General features: G+C 36.7%; 1 protein-coding gene across 1 annotated transcript in view; it reads left to right on the top strand.

The window, feature by feature from the left end:
• Positions 1–25,434, top strand: part of LOC113492509 — a 119,292-nt gene that overhangs the window by 90,869 nt on the left and 2,989 nt on the right. The window contains exons 4-10 of the mRNA XM_026869990.1: positions 22,169–22,333; positions 22,603–22,961; positions 23,051–23,147; positions 23,260–23,487; positions 23,644–23,765; positions 23,872–24,076; positions 25,051–25,201. Coding sequence (XP_026725791.1) covers positions 22,169–22,333; positions 22,603–22,961; positions 23,051–23,147; positions 23,260–23,487; positions 23,644–23,765; positions 23,872–24,076; positions 25,051–25,201 — 1,327 coding nt within the window. The remainder of the gene's footprint in view (positions 1–22,168; positions 22,334–22,602; positions 22,962–23,050; positions 23,148–23,259; positions 23,488–23,643; positions 23,766–23,871; positions 24,077–25,050; positions 25,202–25,434) is intronic.

Raw genomic sequence — 25,434 nt, 5'->3', positions numbered from 1 at the left:
TAACTTTTTCTAACCTACAACGAAGAATTTACCTTCTTATATTCTCTATATAATGAGTATATTATACAAAATAAATAACCAACAGTTACTTAATTTAGAGATAATTAGTTTCAGGAAGGATTCATTATACTTAACTTTTCTAAAATTAGTAACTCTTCTTTTTAGAAAATAGTCCATTTCCATTTACCTACTTTTCTTATTCATTTTGTCTTTCATGCAATAAAAATTAGAGATCTAGGTACGGTATCTAAAGACAGTTACTTCTCAATTTCAATAAAGTAAAACGTATCAATTATGGTATTCATAAAAAGTGTCATAGTGTCATGTTATCTGAGTAACGCCGGGTGAGTGCACCCATCCAACTGTGAGAGTGCGTATCGTGGTCTCATTACTGATCCTATTACGCGATGCCACTAACTACACCCCCCTCCCCCCCCCTCTCCCCTGCCCACCTCACTAGCTCTAGGACGTAATTACTATGGAGAGAGGTTATTATTTCGATACCGATGCGGCCGCGTCCACTTCAAAAGATATAATAGTAATTTTCAACTCAGGCTCCATGCATTATCAAAGAAATTTCTCTTAAAGGAATGCGCGATAAGCTTTTTTAGAGTTCAGGTTACGTATTTAATTTCTAACTTGACATTGAAGCACGCCATGTTATTTATAAGGTTTGATAAGAATAAGTAACCTCTACTTTCCCTCTGTCCTTGCCTTTATTGCAGCCATGAAAAAACTATAATCATTATGATTGAATGCATTGCAGCAGACCGATTGAACAATATCAAAGAATGTTTCTTTTGCGAAAGGCCAATACATTCGCTACAATCAGGTAATAGGTATCTGGTAATAAATTACAAAAGTGCAAATGTATAAATAATTTATTTAATAAGATAATCACGTCTTCTGCGATGATGTAGAACGAAAGCATTAAGAATAACAATTTAAAAAATTAAAAGCATAGTAATTACAAAGTTACGAAATAGCTGGAAAGGCGCGTAGTTTTTGCGCGTGTGTTGCGCCGAGCGGCAAACATGTCGCCGGGTGGCATGCGCATGCGCGGCCGCTCGGCTTTACTAACAAACATGCTGTTAATTACGCGAATTATCAACCAACTGTCCCCTTGAGTGATGAAATGTATATAAAAAGGCATTGCGTAACGCGGCACGTTAGACTCCTTTACGATTTACTTTACAATTTTTACCCTAATTAGCGTTACGTTCAACGCAGTTTTGTTTTAATTTACTCACCTACATTATTAGCACTGCGAAATTAAATAGTGCGGGGAAAGCAGATCAGTGCTTGTAGGCGATATCTAATTAGTTTTAGACTTTCGTGTAAAATTATTTAATTATCTCAGATTAAATATTCTAATAAATTAGTATCGGAATCCATTAAAAAATACATTACACAATGGTTTCAATGATTCATGATAAAATCAGATTATTAATCAGAGATTCGGTATCTTTGTCCCTAGTTCTGCGTAACCAAGAGACCAGTGTATTACGAAAGATGCGTAGAATCGAAAAATAAATAATTGGGCCCTAAAAGTGAAAGCTGTGAGTTACGGCCACTAATGCGCTTATCTAATTCGCCCCACTCAATCACGGAGCAGTCGAGACTACTCGAGACTCGACACAAAACGACGCGAGACACTCAGTACCTAATATATTTTAAATATCACTCGTCATTAGTATTATGCATCTATCTATTTCTATTACCAACATTATGTAACAGTCGTGAGACTCATTATGCACTCGGCAATCACTTATAGTTCTGTATACAGGCGTCAACGTTATTATTCCTTATAAATTGTTGTTCAAACTACTCTAGCCTTTATATATGGAACAATACAGACTAGATCCCTGTATAGGTATAGTATAATGGGGTTATTTAAAGCCTTGTTGTGATGTACCTGTAGTGCCATTTAACATAATAGCACATGACTCGTGATTTCAGTGTTCAGTAAACTATTGTTATGTAATTGTGCAATTAATTTATTTTCCGCAATTATCTATGTACTTAACAAATGAGGGTCGTTTACTAATATTAGTTCACAGACATTGTCTTTAAACTGCTTTCATTAGGAGTACAGTAGGTGTTAAATCGTTAACAGAATGCTTAATTAGGCTTAACAAGACCGAGCCACTTTTGAAGACATAATAAGTCAGATTGCGTGAATTTTCTTAAGTCCACTGGATTCACGTTAAGTAATTTAACATGTGGATATTTAAATTGACTAATTCTTAAATATCACATGATTTATGTTCGCATAAGAATTACTTAACACTGACAGAATTACATTAGGTACTCCCAGATCTTTTAATCACCTTGAGATCAAATTGGGTAATAGATGATAAAAAGCTTAATCGGTTACTTATTGCCGAATTAGAAAGTTAATATGTATGATATGTTAAACGTAATTTATTTACTCAACGATTCATAAATAAGAATTTAAATAACATCTCGAAGCATCACAGATAAAGCAATTTACTCGGACATTAGTTCCGAAACCACAATATTTCTCTCATATCAGTGAGATTACTGCTTACCATAATTTATAACTCAAATATTTTAATGCAGTGCAATTGCGTCATAGAGATTACTCTTGAACCGATTTCAGTGGGCAGGTAACATTTGTGACGTCAGATACCGACCCATCTCTCATGGTGAATGATAACTCGCTGCCAGCTAACGAGACACATTAATCTCGGCCCAGTCAAAGGGAATCACTTTCACTCTGAACTCGATACATGAAACAAAAGTTCAACAACTTTTATAATTAAGTGAAACGTTGCCCGAAGTGAATAAACATATCAGATTTATATACCATACTCGTTTGTGCCATGTAAAGATCGGCTCATGTTAAAATGCTTACCCTTGTTAAAATAAAGCTGAATTACGTCTGCGTGTATTGCGAAACGTTGCGGCAAATCGCCAAGCTGTCTCGACGTCATGTTGTAAAATTAAACATTATTTTCATAAATATTTGTTTGCAAGAAGGACACGTCGTGCTTACCTAGTAGTACCTATTCATTACATTGCACTAACATTTACTTAAGAATCACGTATTTAAATCATGTATTTTTGTATAACTTCGGGTTAACAGTCAAGGCTACTTAAATTATAACCTTTTTAAAGAATACTCTTTATGACAGGCAACGAAAATCTGAAATTCAAAACCTTATAAAGTCAATATCCTTCTGAAAGTGTTATTCAAAAGCCTTAAGTAGTCAGGCTGTCTGTTATTTTCATAACATTTGTTTTAACGGTCTTGCGTAGGTACAGTGATCTTAATTCGTGCAGCAAACTTTAAATGAATCATTCGTGCGTCCAAATCTGACGCTTTATTATATAATGTATTGCATGGACTTGTATCAGATATAATGATCGAATTCACGGAATCTTTAATTAACGAGATGTTGGAAACGATCAACGAACTTTATCAGAAGCAAAATCTGATTACGTAATCGATGAGGCTTGTATATAATAGTTCTCCTCAAATATGATTCAACTCTTGCAAAGTTCTACGAATCAAAGTAGGTGGTTTGAAATCACGCTCAATTAAACAATATTAGATATTTTAATTTCAATTTGTAATAGAGAAAGTGTTAAGCATAAAACTCATGAATACTGATGAAAAGATCTTTCGTAAGAATAATTAACTCGAACATCATTTGTAACAAGCCGCTGATATACAAATTAGCATTTTTAAGTTTTATTAATGTACGCCAGTACCTAATAAACTTCTATTTTTGTGATACTTAATATGTAAAGCGAACAAGGTTGTGTAATAAGATTAAATGCAACAGAGATACACTACCTCGGCAAAGCAGGTTTCATGCCACGGTAAAGAAGATCCCAACAAAATCACATAATACATGTTTATTTTATATTTTTATTGGGTTTTATTTTTATGCTTATGTAAGATCTAACACCTGAGTGAATTTTTCCACCTTCTTCATAATCTTGTCTTTTACGATTTAAGGACACCCCGCACATATATGTAACGAAGACGTAGCAATGGAATAAAAAGAACAAAATGTTTCCAAGAAGTATTCTCCTTGCAATTTATACAAATATTAAATCTCTAGACTAGTATATAATACAGGCACAAAACACATTATACATAATTGTACATTACAAAGAATCAATAAGTCAACATAACACAACTACATATCACTTAGCCGCGGGTCACGAACAAAAAGTAAAAAAAGTCTGGCCGAAATACCGACACGTGCTTATCATAATAACCGAACAGTACATTAGCTGAAACATTAGCCAATTAAGCATGCGAGATGGACAGGATAACGGCTAATATCTAGAAAGTCATCGTCTAATGGCTAACGGCAATCAACGCACGTCATCATATGAAGCTATTGTTATTAAATACTTAGTTATAATTGCGGTTTGTAAAACTCCTTAAAAACAATTCAATTTAAAAAACAGCTCTTATGGTATGTGGTACTCAATCGAAGGCAGTAAAGTTCATAGCAAACCTGAATTTAAATCAAGCGATTTTGGCTGTCAAAAATGCTTGTCATATGCGAATAATATGTTATTAGTCTATTTTCTTAATTCTTGCCTGTCTCTATACGAAATTTGACTAAAATTGGTTTAGCGGTTTCTCTTCTATAACGCAACAGACAGACGTTTCGTAGTACGGATTACGCGTCGCCATCTTAACTACTTCCCAAATTAGGAAATATACTCACAATAACAGATAAGATTTATTAGCTTTGTCAAGAGATAACATTTAATTTTAAGAATTTGAAACGTTTAAACATAACCTTTTTTGAAGCCAACTTAGAATCAAATAACTTAGCTTTATAAACTTGAAACGTAGTTATCCGTAAAAACGAATCTTCAATTTATTATTCGATACAAGATTATGAGTGTGTCAGTTCATTAACCTTTGTAAAGAAACGGTGTTAAGAAAATGTTATCTCTACACAATGTTCAACTTATGTAATACTGATTAATTTAATTGAAATCTGACATTTATAAGTTGTTGAGTTATACCTAATCAATCTGATAAGATATTATTTAACGAACAACGTTTGCTGACAATGAAGATTCAAATCAAATGTTTATTTTTTATTTTTAAGACGGAGTATAAATGATTTACAAGTTATCTAGTGCAATCAACGCATGCGCATTCGTGTTTTTGTCAGCGTCTAGATCGTTGGCTCGTCACTTATGTAACTAGCTTATTTGACTTACATTTCTATTCATAATACGGTTACACAATAAAACTGTCAGAGCGATTGAGAACATAAAAGCGCTACTTGACTCTATCTAAACACCGTTCCGATCCATCAAACGATTCAATAACCAAATAAAACATTTAAGAACCCTTTTTATTCATATTTACTTTGAAGTTAATACAATAAACAGTAAGCGGCCACATTCCCGCGGCAAACAATAGAATTAACTATTAATAATTTCTTCAGCGGTCTCTTATTCGCTTTGTGTATTCATGAGCTAATTACTCTATTCAAAGTTATTCCAACGTCATAACTATCGGTCAACGTCGATATATCCCCTTCTAAAGTGTCGAGCTAGAGTGCGTAGGATCGTGACCAAACTCCTGAAATGGTCATATCGGCGTCCGTCGGTGTGGGCTGCCGCGCGCTGCCCGGTACCATCGCTGCTGGCTGTGCTACACACGCTGTCCCCCTATCGCTATAGTACTAGAGCATAATTTCGGGTGACAACTGACCTTGACGGCTGATATATGCCTGTATGTGTAAACAATCGATAGTACCGGCGAGGCGCGGCGTGGCCAGCGAGACCCAGCGCGCATGGCTAATGCGCGCGCGCAGCCACGCCGCATAACGATGAGGGTGTACTGATGCCGGCTAAGCTCTTCGACTATCAAATTTTATTTGCCGCAGTGTTTTATTACCACATTTGTATTCAATACTTCCTTTATTAAAACACCAAATCTTTACAAACGACACTCGTGTCGAAGCTGACTCCAAAGAAACGCAACGTTAAAGTAATTATATTTGATTCCCAGCCGGTAAATCATACGTATAATGCACTCGCATCGAGTAATTCGTATTTATTGGTGAAAGTCATGTCCGTGCGATGGGTGTAACACGAAGATTCTCTTCGTAATTCACAGACTTTTCATGTGAGAACTACTGAGAAATGTTTATGGAATTAAAGTATGTTTATCTCAGCATTGAAATGCAATTTAATGTTTGACGAGAGAATGCTCAAGAACTAAGAATAAATATAAAATAGATTGTTAAGTTTTGTTCTTTCTGCTCTACTTTTACCATGGGCACTGGTTATTAAATTGATTATTGAGATTAAATCCTCTTTTTAGTCCTGCCGCTATCAAAAACGATTGCCGCTCAACAATGGACCATAAATGACACAATAAACAAAGAAAAAGTATCCATATCATCAAGGGTATTAGCATCCAGAGGGCACGCCCCTACATTGTAATTGTGAATCTCATCAAAGGCGGTATCATGACACATTAAACTACTTCAAGTCATTCTTTGTTCAAAACAAAAAGACGTTGCAAATATTCCGTGAGGTTACTGGAACAAGTACTTAAATAGTAAGATATTAATGATTTATATTAAAGATAATGACTCATCGCTTAGCTAAATAAGGAAGTAACCGAAAACTCTTTGGTCGACTTTAAAACAATGGAAATGAAATAGAGTCGATAGTATTTGAGAACAGTATCGCGTGCGTCTAACTCGATCACGCACGCTCCTTGTAATGGAAGCGGTTCACATAATAGACGTGGAACGGAAAAGTGGATAATGCCTCACAAATAACTGCACTGGACTCATTACAGCACCGACCTATTTTTTAACCAACCCGGCACGCTTGCTTACAAATTAGCATATCCAATAAATATACACAATAAAAGAGAATGCTTATAATCTCTGCGATAATTCAATCTGATAAAAAAATGTCACTCAGGTTGTAGCTTTATAACATTGCAACAATTTTCATGATTATTATATTTCTTAATCCTAGGCGTCGGCGTCGTGACGACAATCCCAGTTCACTGTTTCGTAGTCATTGCGTTGCAAAGTACTTTTTAAATTGTGTTATTGTGAAGGTAATTGACACCCAAAATAAGATAAGTTGCAATGAAAGTCTTAGCTTACAATCATTTCTAAAATATGATTTTTTGGTTGGGTCACTTTTTGTAGAGCAGCTACAATAACGTTTAGAGCTTGCAGTTGTAAACTACTTTACAGAAAAACTAAACGAAAGTTTTCATCTGACCCTATCCGTTACTTAAATATTCATGTTCATCAAAGCTTTAATTTAATTTCCGTACACATGCTAACAGCGCTTACACGTGCTGAATAACATTGCGATATTGTGACCTAAAAACAAAACAAAATCGTTTATTATAGCTTCGTAAGCGTTTTGAAACAAACTATGTACGTCGATAGTATAGGAAAAGCGGGGGTGACAATATGTAAATGCTGCAAATTTACATTAATAGCCGATTGTCGATTCAGCGCGTTCTGTCCGCGAGCAGGCACACAACTTGACGGCTTTGGATATGACACATGTTTGAGTACATGTATGTGAGTGAATATGTACGACATTAGAATTTTAATAGAGCCGATGCGAAGATATGCGGACTATCGTTAATATCGAACCGGACAGTACAAACAATTTAATACCTTATTTAGTACATAAATGTCGGGACTTCTTCAGTTGTTCTTATATACGTATTCCCGTGGGAATCGTTTGACGGTCGTAAATAAATAGACAAGACCTACCGCATGTAAGAAAATGTAATTAGAAATAAAATTTGGTGCAATTAAACAACGTTTATTATGATCAAGAGAATAGCCTATTTATTTTATTGTTTCACATTAATTTGTAGAACAAAACTTTCCTACAAATGTTGTTGAATCGTAACCGATTTAAATTACCTTTCCGATAGTTTGAGGAAATTTAAAAACGTTTATTTCTAAATTACGATCGATAGTTTTTAAATTGGTAGTAGGAGCAGAGCGAACTGTTAAGACGGCCGATCGCCGTGCTCCCCATCGGAGCGTGGTTAGTGGCAGTTAATCGAATTACCGACGACAGACGGACGACGGCCAATGATATAATTTAACTGGTTTAATTCAATCTGACACAGTCGGGGTCGATGAATTCGGGTTACTCTGTCAGAAATACGACTCCTTCATATTGTTGTTGTTTATTTAGGTCGAATATCATAGTCAAAATTTAATAATTACGACGGCTATAAATTGTTTCATTTTATAAATCGCTTGCCCTCGATAAATACTAATTTTAAATATTATGTATCTCGTTATCTAGTCGTTCTGTGTAACATTATATCCCATGATAAAAGCTGTCACCTCACTCACGCTATTCGAATTTTCAAATTAGTTTTAAAAAGTGATTACTTAACGAAATTTATTCGAGTGTCTGAGGAGACCAGCGAATAGCAATCGATACTAATGTGCGTGTCGCAACACGAAGGAAGTTTCGACACTGCGATTATTAGTCGTGGAAATATTATAAACATCGACGTTATGCCAATTAATAGAGACTATATTATAATTCAGCTAAGTGGCACGCTGCAGACGTTTCCTATTTTCTTGCCATACATCTGTGTGACAAGCCTTCTTAGATAAGAAGATAATCTTCGGAGAAAAACGTCAATTAAATGAAAGCAATTGACTTGAGTTATTTAACGTAATACACATACATATCTTCGACGTTTCCTTGGTTTTATCATCAGATTGCCATCTTCTCCAAATGGAGTTAACAGTACTGTCGTGCCTTTTGCAGTTTGCAATATATGATGTTATTAACATTTCGCTCAAGCATTTAATTGGGATCTATTTCTTATGAAACATTTGAAAATTAATTTTGTGGTTAGCATTTGATTTAAATAGTTACCATAACATTAATACACAAATCGATTCTCAATTTATATTTCGAAAAACAATTGAAGTGCAAAAGAGCATACAGTATTTATAAAGGCGTTTACGGTCATTATTTATTTGCAAAAGAGGTCCAATCGAATTTAATTGTAAGCTTCGATAAGCTGTTTGCAATCTGACTCTCCCAAAAACTTTCTACCGAGTTTACGTACTCAACATCACATTTGTTTAAAGTACCTCTTTTCTTTTCGTACCATTATGTCCGATCTGACACTAGATCTGCAATAAACCCGGGTATGATTGATAAGTCGTGTGACATACTCCACTTCGCACGAGCATCGCCGCGGGCGCAGCTAGTGCGGAGCGCGCCGCGTGCCGCCCGGCTCACAGCCATCACGAAACTCTTCAAATCGCTCTTACATTTACTATTACATTGATACGTTACACCGATGATTTATATAGGCTCCGTCAATCGTAAATAACTTTGACCTACTACATATTGTCGTGAATGCAACATAGTATTTTTACGTCGTGGGTTGTTCGCCTGTTTGTTTCTGCAATGACCGGTTCTAGGACAGCCGGTCAATTGTTTGATGAGTTCAGAGATATCCAAGTCACCCGCGACATTAATATTCCTTTTATAAATTATGGCATTGTTGTAAAGACAGTGTTTACTTTTACTTTTATTGTATCGATTTCTATAACCTATATCACTTTCTTAGAGATAAATTATAGCGTCCTCATAAGGTTATAGAACAATGAAATTTTACGCCATTGTTTATTGAATAGAATAAGTAGAAATACTGTGGCATAAAAACCTTTGAACCAGATACATTTGGGTGTTCTGGTGAAGATTCATTTTTAATAAGTTGTGCTATTTTGGTGGTTATCGATTTCTATTGGTTACTAACAATGTTCTGAGTCAGTGCTGAATATTTTGTTGTTCTCTTTCGTTATCAGAATGCTGAGGATTTGTAAACACTATTGTCCCTTATGATATCATCGCTTTCGCCAGATAAACATTGTAGACCTGTGAATATTTTTCTCATCAGGTCATACTACTTCAAACTACAACACTAAAATACAATACTTTATAATAATTTTCCCATCACACACTAATAATACAAACACATAATTACTTAAATTATTATTTCTAAAACGATTACTTAATCGATACCAATTTGGAAGAAATGATCTAAAAATACATTTCAATTTAATGGCTAATTAAAATTACATATACACGTCATTTAATGTAAGCATTAAGCATGATTAGCGTTGAAGGCGGGCGGTATGTATGGGCGGGCGATGCATGCGACGCCGGCACCGAGAAGCGGCGGTATGCGTTGTATGGCAGTATCCATCGCGCCGCGCCACGGGACGCACGCCCGTACTCCTACCGAACGCAGTGCAGTGTATAGGAACAATTGCCATAACATAAACAAGGGTCGAACGTGACCCCGCGTGTGATGTTCCCGTGTCAGTGACTACTACATACTTACACAAAGGACTTATGATGCATGTGAGTGCTTCCGCTCTTTGCTACTGTAGGATTATAGAGATTTACTTTAAAGATTAAATCTTAGCTATTTTAATGTTGAGATTTTTATGTAGTGTTTATTTTTTGCATGCTTCTAGGCTTGCTGAAAACAATTAATAGTTTTAGATATAGGTAACATACAAGTAATGTCATCGAACAATAGTGGTTTGAATCGAACTCTATTATTCATGACAAGGTCGGTCACAATCGATTTCTTTTAGCTATAGCATGTTCCATATTGTGTATAATACGTCAGTTTCTAAGCATCCTGTTTTTGTTACATCTGACGACCTTAATTGCTCCAGGGTCCGACTTAATACCGGCAATTAAGCCACCTGTCATGGTATTTTCCTTGACGTAGTGTTATAACATATAGTATTATTATTTTCCTGTAATTATTATCTCCTTGTATCAAAGTGGTTATAGGTTTATGTTCGATATTCAAATAGACTAATGTTGACATATCAGCGTTACCTTTCTGAAGGTTCTAACTATGCGTAACGTTGACTTATTGCCTTTTTGTTACAACTTACAATCATGGTACACATTTCACACTCTTACTAACAAATACTCGATATCCTAAACACGATTGTTTAGTGTTTGTAAATACAATGACTGTTTATAAAACGAAGTTCTCAGTACGAAGGTATTGAATACGTAATGTATCGGTGTGAATGAAAAAAGTCGAGCAGATTTGCGATACTGGCGGGCAGAGCGACGATTAATATCATGCAATACAATGGCCAACAATGCGTGCATAATTCACATGGAATTATGACTATGATCAGATATAAATCAGACTAAATGTTTATGAAATGCAGTTTTATATTCCGCCCGAAGTAAAATATAAGGCCTATGCTAGTTTGTATTTTAATATGCATAATTTTTAAAAGTGAGAATTGAGCATTTAAATAATTGTTTTGGTTAAATATAAATGCTCAGTACGCTATCAACCTATTACAGAAACTTATTGTAACAATTTAACTGATTATGATTTTCGTAGAAGTAACGACATTGAATAGAACAGTTGGTCTCATTGTATAGGCTATAGTCGTTATGTATTTGTGTAATAAAACTAAATAGCGGAGATTGTATCTAATCTCACAATCTCCATCTTGAAAGAAAGTAATAGAAGTCTGAGTGTACAGTAACCCGGCGTCATCGTAAACGGTAAACAAACGAGGGTAACAAAGGCGAGTGATGTCTTCCTTGTTTAGTGCACCGCTAATAAACAGAACACCCATTCATAGTCCATTCCTACCTGATCCCCAAAAACAACGTAATTGCCTAATAAACAGGGGTCTATGAGAGCTCGAGGCGTATCGGTCTCGTTCCCTCACGTTATACCATAATTTGTTAAGACGCGTTACATAAGGTAATTGGAAAGGTCTCGACGTATGAGCCTTCGAAGATACGATAAATTGATCATATTTCATAATGCGCGGTAATTATCCAGTTTGAACCAGATTTATGGGCCCGTAACCCAAAACTCCATTTACTCGCGTCGCTGCTGTGGTGCCTACGTAACTAGTGATTGATTGATACAGTTCATTAAATTATCTTTGTGCATCGATTCACTTCTTGTTCTGCGGTTGTCTGTTCATTAGTCGATAATAATTATTTAATGTGAATTGCAAAACAATCTGTAAACCTGACTGAGCAGTTTTGACTACTGTATTAAATTATTTTAAGTAATAATAATCTGATTTTTAAAATCTGATTCATGATTTTATTTAAAGTTGTCCAGTCTAGAAATTTCTTGGCCTAGTGATGCGGGCTCGACGCAATTGAAATAGATGTAAACAGGGTTCACATGAATAATTCATTGTTAAGATACATCTCATTACATTGTTCATAATTCCACTTGGAAAGCGCATCTAATTGTAGCCTACATAAGGTACTACGATTTTTAAATAATGCTCATAATTATCATGATTAATATCGACTATTTGAACAAGACCATAGTTATTAATTATGTACGCTTAAATGATATTTTTCATGGTTTATTTTGGTACCGTCCTTTTTTGTTAGTTGCGTGTTCTCTAGTGCCTATTGTGAGTAAACTAGTAGAGTTAATAGGCCTTTATAAATATTGATAAGTACAACTAGTTAGCGCACCTGTCAATTACAAACACACCTGATCGACAGTGAGCTTGAAAAAACTGCGTCTCGTTGACAGACAAGTTGTACGAGACGAAATTAACTTTACAAATACCAAACGAATTTATTTTCGTACCTCCGAATGTCGCTGTACGTGAAATTGTGCTTATGATCTGGTCTAGGCTTTTTTAATAATCGGAACTGCCACCTTGCACAATTATGCTAAGGAGTTGTGGCCAATAGTTGACATGTTGATTTTGAGTTTCTTTTAACAAGTTGTTTAAAATCTATTTTTTTGCTGACTTAGGCGAAAAAGCCAAACCTAACTTTACCAATTAAGATTGATATTCACAACTATAGAATCTCTATATTGCGTCAATTCTATTTCCCCAATAATGAATTGCGTCCGACTAGGCTAAGAACGACATTATTCAAAAAGTTCGGACCACTTTTTAAACAAACACCAGACTAGTAAATGTACATCAACTGATGATAAAGTTTCTATTTCTTGATTATCGAAGGTCACCTTTTTATAAGGCAGATGCGACGCTCAAGATGTCTTGAAGTTATTACCAAAGGCACAAAAACTCCTTGATGCGTACGCGCGTGCTCGGGCGTCTCTTTAATGGGAATACTAATTAAAGATGCTATACTTACAGAACGGGCTCTCCCAAATGATGCGATTACAAATTTAGCACGACTACACCTGTTAGTGAAGGACTGCAAGATAAGTTATGCGGTTCATCTGTTGTTCTAATTTAAGAAATATAAACCTAGTTTGGAACAAAATTGTGACAGGTTTGCGTCTACTTGCATTGCTTGCGAAAGGAAACGGAATAAAATAAAACTTTTTGTTATCTGCAAACAAAAACTCCTCCAAATTTCCTTATTCACCAAGGATTATTTAACTTAAAAAACTAACATTTGCATTTCAAATGCATCGTACAGAATTTATTATAAAATAACCTATTGCCTATGAATAATAATTAATCATAGGAATAGCTGGGACGTCGCACACGAGAGTGCGTTGCGTCATGCATGGTAATAAGAAGACATTACAAAATTACCCACCATTGTTCTGGGTTCGCGGAACAGTGTTTGCTGGTGCGCCCGCGATCGGCGGCTAATAGGGCTCGCATCATTGTGCATCTCCGCCGGTTCCCACAAACACCAAACAACACCGTGGAAGCGCTGTGCGTAATTCTATGAAACAGTTTTGTCTAGGAAGTGTAAACGTCACGTAATTCGACGATTGCGTTAGGTGTTAAAAGCTGGTCACGTAGACACGTACTGCGTTCCCAAAGGATCTGTTCTAAAAATAGTTGTTACTTCAATCTGTGGTGCATCCAAAGATAACATTGGCAACACGTGTTAGGAGTGAGTTTAGTGACCCCCCGCCGTGACGTCAGGAACCGTCCGCCATCATTAGTGGCGTCCTGCGGTGATCTGACTGTTCTTTGTATCCTCCAGCATAACATTCAACAAATGCTCATGTAATTGTTTTGTAACGAGGACATTTACTTTGTCAGCCTTGAATACAAACTAAACGAACAATATTCTTTAACATCTGGTAAAGTACTTAGAGTCACGTCTGTTTCCCAGGTAGGGACGTAGACTACAGAATTTCCTTGCTACGTTCTTAGGTAACAAAAAATATTTTAAATTTTTTGTACCAAATTACGGTAAAAAAGCTGACAAAGTAAACAACGGTAAAAAAAATATCTAATGATATTAAATAACAGATTGTAATCTTATTCCGCATGTTTGTTAGAACTGAGGTATGTAAAATGTTCCTTAACTGTGTTACAGTCATCCTCTCAAATGTAGGCAAACGCAACAAAAATCGACCTTAGTACATTGAGATAAAGTATCGATTGTTGTTAGTGTTCCTAACGTTGTGTGGTCTGCTGTACGTGATAAGGGCGGGCATTGGATGGTCAGTGGTCGGCAATGCTTCAGACACGTTTGGAACCCGCTCCCAGGGGTGTACGTGACCATGAACAACGATCGTCGTGACAAGTGTACTTTTACAATAAAATGGGAACTAACGACATCCTTCAAATCCAATAAAAAGTGACACTAAATTCCTATAGGGTCAAATCGGTAATAGAAAGTTTCCTTTTCAGAATTCAATGTACCTACAGTTATGTTAGATATAAAAAATAACTGTTTTTCGAAATAGGAAATTTAATCACAAACAGCAGTTTTATTTGTGTAGACTTACATGAAAATGTGGGTTATAATCAAATACACATTTTGAAAAAATCTCAATTTCAATTACATGAAAAAAAGTAACTTTTACGGTGTTCTTAGAATGATTTTTTATTGTGAAGTATAAAATAAATAAAAAAATGCTGACACATCGTTATGTCGCCTGTCCAGGGAGTTAATTGGTAGTTTCGCGATGGTTGCGTGTGCGCAGCGTTTAAATCATTTTCCGGGAATCATGGAGCAGTGGCCATGACTCGCTCCAATGCGTCCTTGGGGATATCCTCACAACTCCCAAAAGTTTAGACCACCACACAAAATAAGTAAAATATTTAGAAAAAGTCAATATGACGTATGAATGTTGATAATAACTAGGATTCATAAAAGAAGCTGTTATTATTAAAGTCACGACCAACATATTAAAAAAGATTTTTTTTAAATGAGGTTGTTGATAATTCGAGAAATACAATTCTTACTACATTGTTGAATAGGATGTATTAGCAAAATAAGTTGAAAACTACCTATTTTTACGCAGTCGACGTTTTGTGCAATTTACCGTATTGCAACCAAATATTGATTCAACACGCGAATTTATTGATACACGAGTATGACTAACGTACGAAACCTATCGGAGCAATCGTGATTGTTGCATCTTGTAATTGAAAATAATTATCGGTATTTATTCAAGGTGATGTTATGTCCTTATTCACAACCTGCACATCGTGTGTTGTAGCCATGTATAATTCGTAATTACGTAATGGATACTAGCACTAGCCTCAACAGTGTACCGTGTAAATTGTAAATATCAAGAGTCAAATGTAATGAAGTGCCGACTTCCATTGTTTTGCAATCGGAGCGTAGTATTTGATAACGTGAGGATACATTGCACTATCTTCATTAATCATGTTCATCGACTAGACTAAATTCGTTAGCGTAGTTTACATAACACGAAATGTAGCACACCGATATATTGACACGGTACGCTTCTTAACGGTCAACACTTTATCATGTTTTATATAATTTTTAATGGACATTGCAAATTAAATTAAAAGTCTCAAATTCTAGATATATTTCACATTACAGAGACAGACAAGTTTCAAAATTTCAATCGGTCTGTCAATTGCGTCCTCGATACGAGACGAAATGTGCTTAAAAGTAGAACTAATGTTTTCAATTGTTATTTAGATTGTATCGGTTCACTTATTTCTGATGAGGATTTGAAATAATCAGACTTTAACAGGTAGCAGTTACACGTGTAGCTATTTGTGAAAATTTTGCATGAAAAATGAGGTTTTACTTACAACCTTACTAACTATTTATAAACATATAATAAACTAAAGCGTGTTATAACAAACAATTAAAATATTTTCTTTTATAAGGCGCCATTATTAAACCAATTCTGAGATTAACATCTGGAAGTGTAAACATCGATAACTCAATGTGTAAATTAGTGATGTAAATTGAAAAACAATACCGAGGGTTAAGCAAAGAGAAAGCGGGAAACTGAATTATCGACAATGCTTAGTTTTGCGGTAACCACTACACTACTGATCACTCTATCAAACCAAACAGATCCTATTAAAAACTTGACGTAACTTGATGTGATTTTGGTACTGGCCACAAAAAAAAATAGGTAAAAAGAAATAAATAAGTATGTTTTTTTTACTGATTGAAAAATAGAAGCTAAGGTTACAATTCAATATAATCATTCGATATTTAAAAAGCCACGCCGGCCGTCAGGTAGCAACTGTCACCTTCGTATTACTTACCCCATGCATCATGAGTTGACGTAAATCCGATCAAATATTTAACGGGATTCGGATTTTATTATTAACGCAATCGGATTTTTTGGTTATAAATTTCTACCTGTCTAACGCGATTATTACGTAAACTGGTATGGTTAGATAATACGACGTCACATAAGTATATAGGAGTATATCTTTGTTAACTGCTGTCTCATTGCTGGGATATGTGGCAACAGCAGCAAAAGTGTGAGGTTATGACAAATAAAGCATACTGCGATTGTGTGAAATTATTACTTGAATAGTTTTACTATCATTTAATCATGATCTTATTGCTTTACGTCTTTAATTACTGTACTCATTGGTGTTATAAAAACGTGTTTAAGCTTCGGGGTCAATCAGCGACCTCAGTCGGCTTGAGTAATTAACCCATGGATCAAGAAGACCCTAGCACATGAGCTCTTAAAGAAGGACTGTTACCATTGTGGGAGCGAGACGCAGGTATACGCGTGTTTTACGCTGGCTCGCTTTTATAATGGCCACAGTCCTGCTTTAGGAGTCCATGGTACGGGCTCAAGTTTCAGGCGCTCGATGCGTGCCCGCCTCGGGCTGCACTTTCTCCCATGGACTTATTTAAAAACGTCTCCAACTCGAGGCAGCATTGTGAGACATGACGTAACATGTGCCGTCACTCATATTAGAAATGCGTTTGTTAATGTGTAATGATGCGTATTCTTTGTGCTTGCCATTTAATTGTTGTGCAATATAGGCGTTTAACCTATGCACGTTTTGCTGATGCCTTGATTTTTACGTCTCGTTTCCATCTTACTTAACAGCTGTCATTCTGCTAACAATACTATTGATAAGTTTGATATTTTCTTTACTGTGATGTGAGTATTTCATAAGATGTAAATTGAGAATTGATAGACTGCTGTCAAAACTAAAATCCCTTGAAGTGTTGAGTAAGATTTTACAATTCACTAACACAGCAGTTTAATTGGCTGTAGGGAAATTATTTCTCTGCATGCATATAATTTACAAGTCTTCTCATTTTGAACTTCATTTGCGTTCTTTTTTATGGTCAGACTTTATTCCAAAAAGCATTAAAATGTCGAGTTAATTTGGCCAGGCGCGCGAATAATGTTTTATCGTTGCCATTAATTGTTCAGAGTACTGGGGCGCAATACAAGTTGGCATCTCATTTGAAAGATTGTTAAGTTTCATGAGGTTTTCCCGTCCTTGTTTTAAAATGAATGTTGTCGAGGGTGTGTAAGCGGGCCGTTGACCGCGATCTCCTGCGTGCCGTGATTCGGCCCAGAATGCATTATTCCGAATCACCGCGGCAGTCCTACATCATTCCCAATCGAGAATTCCACGCTTGATGTCTTCTTTGGTAACGACGCGGACGCTGCTTTCCTTATGATTTATGATCACTCGCCTCCAACTCGTAATTACCTGACATTATTTCATGCATACCTTTTTCATCGTCATGATAAGTGATTCTCATCTATTTAGGGTCACCTCAATAAATGTATTAAACTACACAATACATTGTGTAGAGTAAGTAGGTACTACGTCGAAAATTTAGCAACGTAATAATATTGATTTAACAAAGCTTCAAACAAAAGACTTCAACGCGCCGGAACAAATTTCGTGCTTACGCATAGCGTTGGTACCTAATGTTCCGTAACTCGCGTCCTAGTATTAATTTAGCACTTCAATTAACACAATTACCAGAGTTTGTATAAACACTAGCTCTCTGTTCTAGTTACCACTTATTCTATTAACAGGAGGCAACGAGTATTTGTTTATTTAGGTCAGTGGGATGTAATAATCGACAAACATCGCAGCCTTTATGCTCTTGTTATCTTAGACATCGATATCTTCGACTGATGGGTTTTTACGATAATATTGCGATTACTAACAAACTAAGTGCTTGGTTTGACAGCAATTGATTACCTAACAAAATGAGATGCATTAAAAGTAGGTGAGTAAATAGAACGTAGTCAAACGGATCAATTTCTATCGTTGACCTTTGATAAAGAAATCACTTTTACTCAACGGTATATTATACAAAAGTGAAATGTTTATCTGTAGGTGATCTTGGGATTGTTTTCGTGGATGGCACAACAATGGAGATGTGTCGCGAGTACGACCCGCGGCGACCCGCGACGACTGGCGCGATGTCGCCGCGATAACTTGTATGTTCCCAATGTGCTCTCTGTTCCGGATGAACTTTAACAGTATATGGTTTAACTGAACGCTTTAGTATCTTGATACCTCGTAACGGAGGCTTACTTACGAAATAAACACTTAACCACTACTAGTTTTAGAACTTGTTTACAAAACATAATTTTCAAAGTTGTAACCTTCAGTCTGACCTTAAGATTTTATATAAACAAGTTCTCAGTAAATTGTTAAAAAAATCGAATTTATTCTCACACTACATTCAAGGTACCTCCCTGCCTACATATAATTCGCATGTAATTGAATTAATTCTAAGACCTCTAAATCTTAAATTTACGAAACCGTATAAACATGGGTAAGGAATCATAAATTCAAATCAATTCATCGTTGTTAACCTTTGGCATATCTACGTATAAATAAACAAATTACATTCACGACCCTATTCGATGGTATTGCACATCCTTGTTCCGATGCCGAGACCCGATGAATCACGATTGCATTCCGTGAATCGATCTGCATACCACATTACCGTTAATAACCTTTGTGGCATTAAATTTGCCTTAAAACCAATGTCAAGCTATAATTTCAATGTAATTATGGCGCCTGCCGAGGTTTATTACACGTGAAAATAATTCGGGCCTGGCTTTAACCGTAATATGCAAAGAAACTTGCCCGAGTATGTCCAAAACAATTTCTTTTAATGTAAATTTATTTGATTGTCGTAGTGGATACAGTGAACTGATCAATACTGAAACTAAGAGATCTTAATATGAATTACCTACATGTTTATTAATCCGCGAATTAATCCATTTAATCGTAACACTATGTCTAGTGTATGACGTGGAGCGCTAATCAAATCAGCTGACCTAGACACAACATCTCATAAATCATACGAAACGCTTTCGTAATTAGAACCAAAGAGTCTTCAACTTAACAGCCGTACCGACATCTAAAGTAACGTACAACATGGGGTCAACGTTACGCAATAGATATATAGTGGCATCAATGTTCTACGCCACAGAGACTATTCTTAACCCTTAACATTATCCAATTTGTCTCATTAATTACGTACTAGCTGTTACATAAATCCTAATACAACACACGATGACAACTTTCAACTTCCTTTGCGCAATACTGATACGTTATGTAAAGATCGTGTCAACGAACGAAACCAAATCATGAGTTACCTACTCCAATTTACTACTGATATACGAAGTAACTAATATAGATAACGATGACCCACATTAGGACACTTTTATGATATGTTTGACACGAAACTGGGACGTTAAAATATTCTAAGTGCCAAGGTGTGTCCATTTGAGGAAACGTAAAACTTGAAAGATAGAGATAATTTGTATAAGCGCGGGCGGGGAAGGGTTAAGGAGGGGCACGCGCAGGTTATCTCGCTTTAGGACAGTTCGCTCGTTATCTAAAAACTTACGCCCGAACCCACTTACTCTAAAGTAAACATTTGAGTTAGAAAGTGCAGTTCCGTGTAACGCGTACAGATAACACTCGCGTGTTTGTGATGCTCTGGATGAAGCACTTGAAAAAATAACCCAAAGAAACGGTGTTCATTGAGAAGTAAACAAGCTATCTTAAAACTCCAGAAAGAATTTATAATCTTTATAAATTTAGTCTTATCTAAAAACTAATTGTTTGTTTAGTTTTTCAACAAAAACTAAATCCGTTTTTAAGTACCTAATTGTTGGATTGTAAAAAAGAGGATGAATGCAGTTCTCTATATTTCCTCCGACATCTGTAGAAGGATCTTTTGTTAACAAATATTTAAGAGTTATTATTTAAAACTGGTTTATTATTTCTTGGAAGGAATTCGTACAATAGATCTGTTTGAACCGAAGTCTTAAGTGATTAACTTAATAGATAGGTATTCAGTTAATTACGAATAAAGTGGTTACGAAATAATTTGGTAATTTACTCTCAAATATCATAATTTATTCTAGGAAATCGTAATTACAGACAATTTATTAAAAGAGTTTATCAGATAAGAGCTACCATTTAGAAAAGCACGTGTTCTTTTTCAATTTATTTGTTTTGTTAATTAACATGCAATTTGTTCTCTAAAACATATATCAACAAATGAATGACTGACAATATGAGAGTAGTTCCGCAATTTCGTGTACTACAGTATAAGTAATATATGGTACGTGTTAGTTTAATCTGGGTACAAAGATCGAGTAACGGTGCCGTGTCAGGCTGTCCATTCAAATGAAAATCACAGTGATCGCGTCAGCTCGCGGTTGCGCGCACATTAATATGTAATTATTTACAGTACAATAACGCGCGTCGCTACATTGTGTAGGCATCCTTAATGGTGCCGTCAATAACTATCAATTCTATTTTTTATCATATCTACCTTAATGATAGTTAACAGCCTACAAAAAATCTATCATCGATTGTGTCTGGAAATCCCAAGAAAGCTATTAATTTTAATAAGTCGCACAATCATGTATTAGTGGTTGTTTATATATTTTTAAATAACTCATAAAGATTGTAAAGTCAGTATATTATGCTGGTTGTAAGAATCCATCGCAACAGTTTCTCGGAACATAATGGAAGCGCAGCACGTAACTGAGACCAGCCTAATGTTGGTCATCGCGACTCAAACGCATAATTTTACGATCGACTGAGCACGGCTTCATATAAACCAAATCATTTGATACGATTGTAAAAGAAGTAATGGAGCTCGCCCCTCTAATAAACATGACTATACTTTTATAATTACGTCTGCATTTATATTTAATTACCACTTTAAATTACGTTAAGCTTAGAATAGTCGGATAATTATTTTTGTGTGGCAGTGACATTGGCAGTGCTCTACAGGTGTTCAAATTTATGCAAGCAAACTCGCAATTGCGGAGATTATCAATTTATTCGTGACCTCCAGTTTATAAAAGAATGTAGTTATGTGTGAATCTACACGCATTATAAACAATTTTGCTTAAGGTTGTTCGATGTTAGTTGCATACAATGAGTGGTACATTCTCATGGTCCTTTGTCCTGTTATAATAAGGTATCATTGTCGTGGACACGCTTGAGAGACTTGTCGTGAGGGAGCACCCTCAGGACTCTAACGTGATCAGAATTTCGATTACGTTACGTTTCATATTTCAATAGACGAGTTTAATTAACTATGCCCGCTTGAACGGATATGATCATAAGCGAGGTATAACGTAAGCCAAGTTGTCATACTAACAGTTATTATAAAACTGTTATGGGTATCAGTTTCTTTGTTAATTCAATTTTTTCTACAATAGGAGTCATTTTACCTCTGTTGGTACTTGCCGTTGAATAAAAAAAATATTTATAGACGTTTATAACTACGAGTTCCAACATAACACCTACTTTAAATGCCTTTTAGACCTACTAAATGAACATGGAAAATAGTTTATAATTAAGGCAAAAGTCCTATCACCGCAGTTTTATATTTTCATATTACAAACATGAAATTAATAAGTGATTCTGTTCCCTGTCCTCAGATCGAACGGCTTGCGCAATACGAGCGGCTGGTGGGCGGCGGCTGCGCCCGGCGGCGCGCGGCGCGGCTCTCCGACCTGGAGCGCGTGCAGGACCTGTTCCCGCACGACTACCTCGCGCTGCACGACGCTGACGCGCCCGCCGCACTCGCCTCACATCATGCACAGGTACGCAGCTATTAGAAGAGTCATCTGTAAAGTCATATCCAGCATTCAAATTTTTTTAAAGAAAACAAGACTGTATGGCGTAAAGCCAATTAAGGTCAAGTTGTGTCGAGTTATTCTTTTGTTTCAAGGTTAAAGCCATGCGTAAACAATAGAAACTTTTTTATGCATGGTTTTTTTTGTCTTTCTTAGCTTTGATTATTGAATTGTAGAAGTATTTTTAATTACTCCGTGAATTAAATTAAAATTAATTGATCTATATTTTTTTCCAGAAACAAAAAAGCCTACGCAAGCGGCCGAGCTTGGACATCGGCGGGACGATCAGCGCCAGCAGCAGCTCGCTGTCTCCCCGAACCTTCATCATGGAGGCGCCCGTCCAGCTCAGCCCGCTCGGCACCACCTCCCCACCGCTCGACAGGCACCTGTTCCTCTTCAGCGACCTCCTACTCGTTGGCAAGTCGCGAGGAACCAACTGCTTCAAGTTAAAGGAGAGCGTCAGGCTCGCTGAAGTCTGGATCTCCTTGTCTGAAGGTGATGATACCGGCTTCCTGATCGGATGGCCGACTATCACCGGTGTTGCCAATTACCTCGCCATATACCCCACTCAGGCAGCTAGAGACACTTGGTATAGGTAAGATATCCATTACTGACGAAAACTTTAATGAAAGAAAATTTGATGCAAAGGAAATGGTTTAATTTATCGTTTTTGTTTTGTTTCAGGAAAATCCAAAATGCTTTAAGTGCTCAACTCGCCACAGAACCAAAGTCTACGAATATTCAGATATTTTATAAAGATGCAACAAGTTCAATAGAATTCGTAAGTATTTAGCTCTTTTCTTTTATCCTACTAAAAGTAATCTCAACTCTCTTTGTTTCGTAATATTCGGACAACTGATGAGGCTGTTCCTTAATCCCTACGTTCTTTCCAGTGTAAGACAGTATCTGTGAGCCCTGAGATGAGCGCTCGCTGCGTGGTGCGGCAGGCGTTGCACGTGCTGCAGACAGGCGGCGCAGAGGGCGAGGGTGACGCCGAGCACGACGACCACGAGGTGGAGGGCCGCTGGGGCGCGGCCAGTGAGTTCACGCTGTGCGTCCGCACTGGAAGAGATGCCCCGCCTACTCCGCTCAAGGGGATCGAGAGACCTCATGCTGTACAGGTATGTTTCATCAATAGTATCTACTAAGCAATTGCTGTATTTGAGTTGGATTTACAAAAAATTGGCTTAGGATGATGATTTGAACCAAAGTCTTGTTTTTTGGTCTTCTAAATAATTGGAATAGAAAGCTCATTAAAATGTTATTTTTAATTACAGATGTCGCGAATAAGACAAACTTTGTCAAACGAAGATGGCTTCGATTTAGAGCATGTTAACGCGAAGAACAATCCGTGCGGACTGGTCTTTGAATTGAGAAAGAAGAATCAAGGAATAAAAAAGTAAGTGACGTACCTATACTGAATTTGATTTTGCAGAATATTATTTTTCAGATTTAAGTAAACGTAGCCAAGTCTTCAAATTTTAACCATAATATATTTTCCGCAGCGGCAACTCGAGTGGCGGTCGCGGTTTGCGGCTGCTCCGCCGCGGCGGGCGCCTGTTCGGCGTGGCGCTGACGCGGCTGTGCGGCGGCGCGCCCCCGCCCGCGCTGTTGCTGGCGCTGCGCCGTCTGCGGGCCCTCGCGCCCCTCACACACGGCGTCTTCAGAAGGAGCGCCAATGCTAAGGCCTTGAGACTTCTAAGGGATAAGGTAAGGACTTTCATATGCCATCATTTTTTCATACTAGCGAATTGTAACGGTTCCTTGTATTGTATAAGAGAAAAATATGCTTCAAACGTACATTAAATCCATTCGCCACAGAGGGGTGAAATCCTTGCTTAACACCCAATATTAGGTATCAGAGAAACACTTTGATGATATTAGAAAGTATGCTTCATCAGTAGTCCAAGGAGTGCAGCATGTAGGACATATCCTATATGCTGGACTCCTTGGACAATCATTCATTGGACATCTTCCCATGAGAGTCGATTATTGTCAAGAAATACTTGCTTAATCTTTGTAAAGAGTCATCTATAAGTTCTCCTAGCTAATATAATCATGGAGTGCTTACTCCCAAGCCTACTTAAGCCGCAAGCTCTTGTTTTAATAGTCGAACCATGATAGTGGAAATAATAGTGGAAACAATGTATACCTCATAAGCTGAGAATTAAAATTGAATACACTTGAGGATAAGGATAACTACGTAACACAACATTAGCTAGTACATGGTACCCAACCTCATAAACACCGTTCGATGTGACATATGTAGATTTTAGGTACATCAACTTAAATCCAGTGTGGCGAGTATCATTAGACAATGTAATACGCTACCGTGCAATGAAACACCATTGTGATGTCCCGCTCAATGTCACATCCGTTCATCCGCCATTATCGCATTGTACTATTCTGTTTATGTATAAGTTTTCGTAATACTTGGATGACAATAAACTGTACTGTCGTGTTATACCTAACAAAGACTCGAATTTGGTAGAGGACTTGTTTTTTACAATACAACTAGAAATATGTCCGTGTCAGTAAATATGTAAAACAAATACTAAATATAATTTGCTCAACCACCATGCACTATTCAAGCCCAGATCTGCAATCTAAAATCTCGTTCTTCAATCTCTATTATTCGTACACATGTTATTTTATATAATCTAATATATTTATTCCTTCCACAGTTGGACACTCTTGGTCCTTGGGCGGAAGGCTGTCCAGAACTGGAGCGGGCTCCCGTGCTGCTTCTCGCCGCACTGGTCAAGGAGTTCTTCCGCGCTTTGCCGCAGCCACTGCTCGCGACAGAACTATACCCGGCCTGGCTGCATGTCTTAAGTAAGTATTTTTGAAAATATGGACTTATATGTCCATATCACACATATTTATGTGATGACTATGTAAGATAATATATTCGCCACATGGACTCGTTTTTTATGAAATCTTATTTTTGAGAATTCACAAACAGGTTTTAATATTAAAACGTCGCAGTGCGATTAAGGACAAAGCTTTCGCTTATGGCCAGAGTTTTAGGTATGTAGTTTAATCTTTTGACACATAACACTTACTTT

Source organism: Trichoplusia ni, chromosome 1, assembly GCF_003590095.1.
Source record: "Trichoplusia ni isolate ovarian cell line Hi5 chromosome 1, tn1, whole genome shotgun sequence".
Taxonomy (NCBI): Eukaryota; Metazoa; Arthropoda; class Insecta; order Lepidoptera; family Noctuidae; genus Trichoplusia; species Trichoplusia ni.
Note: the sequence above shows the minus strand (reverse complement) of the source record. Positions and strands in the feature narration are given on the sequence as shown.